The following is a 3,476-nucleotide window of genomic DNA, read 5'->3' as shown; positions in this document are numbered from 1 at the left end:
AAGAAACCTGGCATGTTTCAATAGGAAAGAAAAAACTTAGGAAAAGAAACTTCTTTTAACATGCACACTTGGGAATAAATCACCTTTTTTGGCAGCCAAAGACAAACGGGAGGAGTATAAAAGGCACATTTGGGTTCAGTAAGGAAAATGTTAATTGAGGAGGTGCTCAAGACTAGAACACACTATCTGTAGAATTGATGAGCTCTCTGTCACTGGAGGTATCCAAACAGAGACTAAAAAGCCACAAAGAAGTTATAAACAAATTCTCAAGTGGGAGGAAAATATATGACCACATGGAGCTTTTAAAACTGTGATTCTATGCTTTTTTATTTTTTTAATTTTTATTATCCATATAAGGATAAGGATTCATTATAATCAAATAGGATAATATGACATAAGAGTATAAGGAGCAGGAAAAAAAGGAAAATTCTACCCCAGCTTTCACTTATGATCACAGATCTCTACGACTAGAAAGATGGCCCTTCATTCAAGCATCTCAAAAAAGTACACTATTTGATTAGCAAATACTGCTCTACAACAATAAACAACAAAAAGCCCTTAAGAAGTTCACAGTCTAGGGGAAAAGACAGATACCAAATAAGTAATTATGAAAGCAATGGGTACATAAAGGTCATAAAAAGTGGTATGGGAGTGCAAAGCAAGAAGACTGATCCTAATTAAGGAGGCTCTTCCTGAGAAATTATACGTAAACTGAAGAAAGTAACAGACAAACAAAAAGGGAAGGCAAGTGTATTCCAGGCCAACAGCCAAACTGAAATGAGATCTGCTTTTCTGCTTCAAGCAGATGTTTCCTTACCAGCATATGACACTGTTGGTGAGTCCCACCCTCTTGAAAGACTCTTCCTTTGGTTTCTGTGACAATAGCTCTTCTTGGTTCTTCTTGTACTTGCCTAAATCCTCCTTCACAGTTTTCTCAAAGCCTAAATCCTCAAGCCTTTTCATTCTATTAATACATTTTCTCTTTAATTCCTGGTGCTTTCTTTTCAATGCTTCCTCTAATCTTAATTGTCACAATATATAAAAATAAATGGAACATCTTCACAAAGGAACTGGTATTCTAATCTTAAAAACAAGACGAAAGACGCAATAGGCTGGTCACGGTGGCTCACGCCTACAATACTAGCACTCTGGGAGGCCGAGGCGGGAGGATTGCTTGAGCTCAGGAGTTCGAGACCAGCCTGAGCAAGCCCTCATTTCTACTAAAAATAGAAAAAATTAGGCAGGAGTGGTGGCACGTGCCTGTAGTCCCAGCTACTTGGGAGGCTGAGGCAGGAGGATCGCTTGAGCCTAGGAGTTTGAGGTTGCTGTGAGCTAGGCTGATGCCACGGCACTCTAGCCCGGGCGACTGAGTGAGACTCTGTCTCAAAAAAAAAAAAAAAAAAAAGATGCAATAAAACAGCATGTAAGTCCTAAAGGATTATGTTTACATAATTTTCTTTGCATGAAGAATTGCATTATTTAGGTATACAGTAAATACTTTCAGATGTTTATAAAGCTCTCTCCATAACCTGGTCAAGAGCCAGCATCTTAACCTCTGCCATGTTGTATATACAATTCCAGTAGAGTCATGCATAACACTCAATAAAAATCCATTGTTTATGAAATACATGTTTTCCATGATTGGCATACTAGCCAATGATGTAATTTTTTAAACAAATGACCCAAGCCAGGTTGTCATAATTGTTTTACATGCCTCCAGTCTTGCTCTCTTTACTCACTAAATATTAAACTGGTATTAAATTGAAGTGAACATTCTAAAATCCAAATTGGTTCCTATTGATTTCTGGCTTAAAACTCTTTTTGAGAGCTCAAAGATCTTGCATGATCTAAACACTACCTTGTCTTTTCTACCACCACTCATTCACACAACAATACCAAAGTACTTACTATTTTCCAAGCACAGTTTTTTGTTGTTTTACAATCCCATGGTTTGAAGATCCTCTTCTATTTGCAATATCCTTCTCTGTCCCCAGTCACCAAAAATCTATTACTCCTTCAAGGTGGAATATCTCATTTGGTGAATCCTTGCCTAAGTTCTCCTACCCTACTCCATACCACACACTTCAAGATGACACCCTCCTTCAGGCCACTATTATACTTTATACAAAACCTATTACAGCTTCATGTCCCTATTTGGGTGCATACATGCATGTATGCATAAATAAATGAATCAAAATAATAATTAGAAAACAATAAAAACCTATTATAGCACTTATCACTTTGTATTATAACTTTTTCTGTTTGTACTCCCCTATAAGCTGACCTCCTACAGAGCAGAGGCCATGTCTTACTCATCTGGGTATTCCAAGCACAATCCCTTCCAAAGAGTAAAAACTCAATACACGAGGATGGGATGTACAAATGAATACCTGATAGGCTTTCTGAATGTATACCTAAATTTAAAGAATTACAGAAATAAATGGGTAGAGGAAACTTAAATGTCTTAACTTAGATGGGCTGCAAACTTCACCCCCAAAACTCTATAAAGTAAAGAAAGGCAGATGCAGAGCAGTCAAGAGCAGGACTCAATAAATGCAGACTCACTGGTGATTCTCACTGCCCGGTCAGTACGGAAATCCTCTGTGTCAGGTTCATCAAGGTCTTCCAGGAAATTATATTCTGGATCATCATCATCATCTGCTTCATCTAGGGGAAAATGTTTCAGACACTTATTCCCAAATCTGAACTCACACCTTTAGCAAAAATTTAAGATTTTCAACACCATAATAATCGGTTCCAATAAAGCACACTTATTCTTAACATTTTTTTTTTTTCAGACAGACTCTCTCTCTATAGCCCCAGCTAGAGTGCTGTAGCGTCAGCCTAGCTCACTGCAACCTCAAACTCCTGGGCTCAAACGATCCTCCTGCCTCAGCCTCCTGAGTGTCTGGGACTACAGGCATGCGCCACCATGCCTGGCTAATGTTTTCTATTTTTAGTAGAGACGGGGTCTTGCTCTTGCTCAGGCTGGTCTCGAACACCTGATCTTAAGTGATCCTCCTGTTACAGCAAGTGTTACAGCGACCGGTCCCAAAGGAATAACCGAGCAGCACACCGAGTTGGAGAGTCAGTGTTTATTCTCACCAGCGGACCCAGAGGAGACAAGTCTCCAAATTCTGAGCACTGCTTCCTCATTTTTGTCAGGTTTTATACTTTTTTTGGGTTAGACTTATCCAATAGCATACAAGCATAAATGGTTAACCAATTAGCAAAAGGATTCAAAAGTTAGCCAATTAACAGCAATTTTTACAAGCGGTACTGTCATAACAAGCTTACAACTTTGCTTAACTGTTTTATGGTTTTAGCTAACAGGTGCATAATTCTACTTAGCTGTTTGTGGTTTTAAGCGGAATTAGCACTGAAATTTCCCCAACACTCCCACCTCAGCCTCCCAGAGTGGTAGGATTACAGGGGTGAGCGACTGTGTCTGGTCTTATTAACTTTTTTTTTTTTTT

At 38.8% G+C, this 3,476-nt stretch overlaps 1 protein-coding gene across 3 annotated transcripts in view; it reads right to left on the bottom strand.

Moving 5' to 3' along the window:
* Positions 1-3,476, bottom strand: part of GON4L (gon-4-like (C. elegans)) — a 66,971-nt gene that overhangs the window by 30,371 nt on the left and 33,124 nt on the right. For all 3 annotated transcript variants that reach the window (XM_012658667.1, XM_012658669.1, XM_012658668.1), the window contains one exon: positions 2,566-2,667. In XM_012658667.1, the coding sequence (XP_012514121.1) occupies positions 2,566-2,667 (102 nt within the window). The remainder of the gene's footprint in view (positions 1-2,565; positions 2,668-3,476) is intronic.

This window comes from Propithecus coquereli, unplaced genomic scaffold (genome assembly GCF_000956105.1).
Source record: "Propithecus coquereli isolate 6110/MARCELLA unplaced genomic scaffold, Pcoq_1.0 Scaffold59, whole genome shotgun sequence".
In the NCBI taxonomy this organism is placed as follows: Eukaryota; Metazoa; Chordata; class Mammalia; order Primates; family Indriidae; genus Propithecus; species Propithecus coquereli.
Note: the sequence above shows the minus strand (reverse complement) of the source record. Positions and strands in the feature narration are given on the sequence as shown.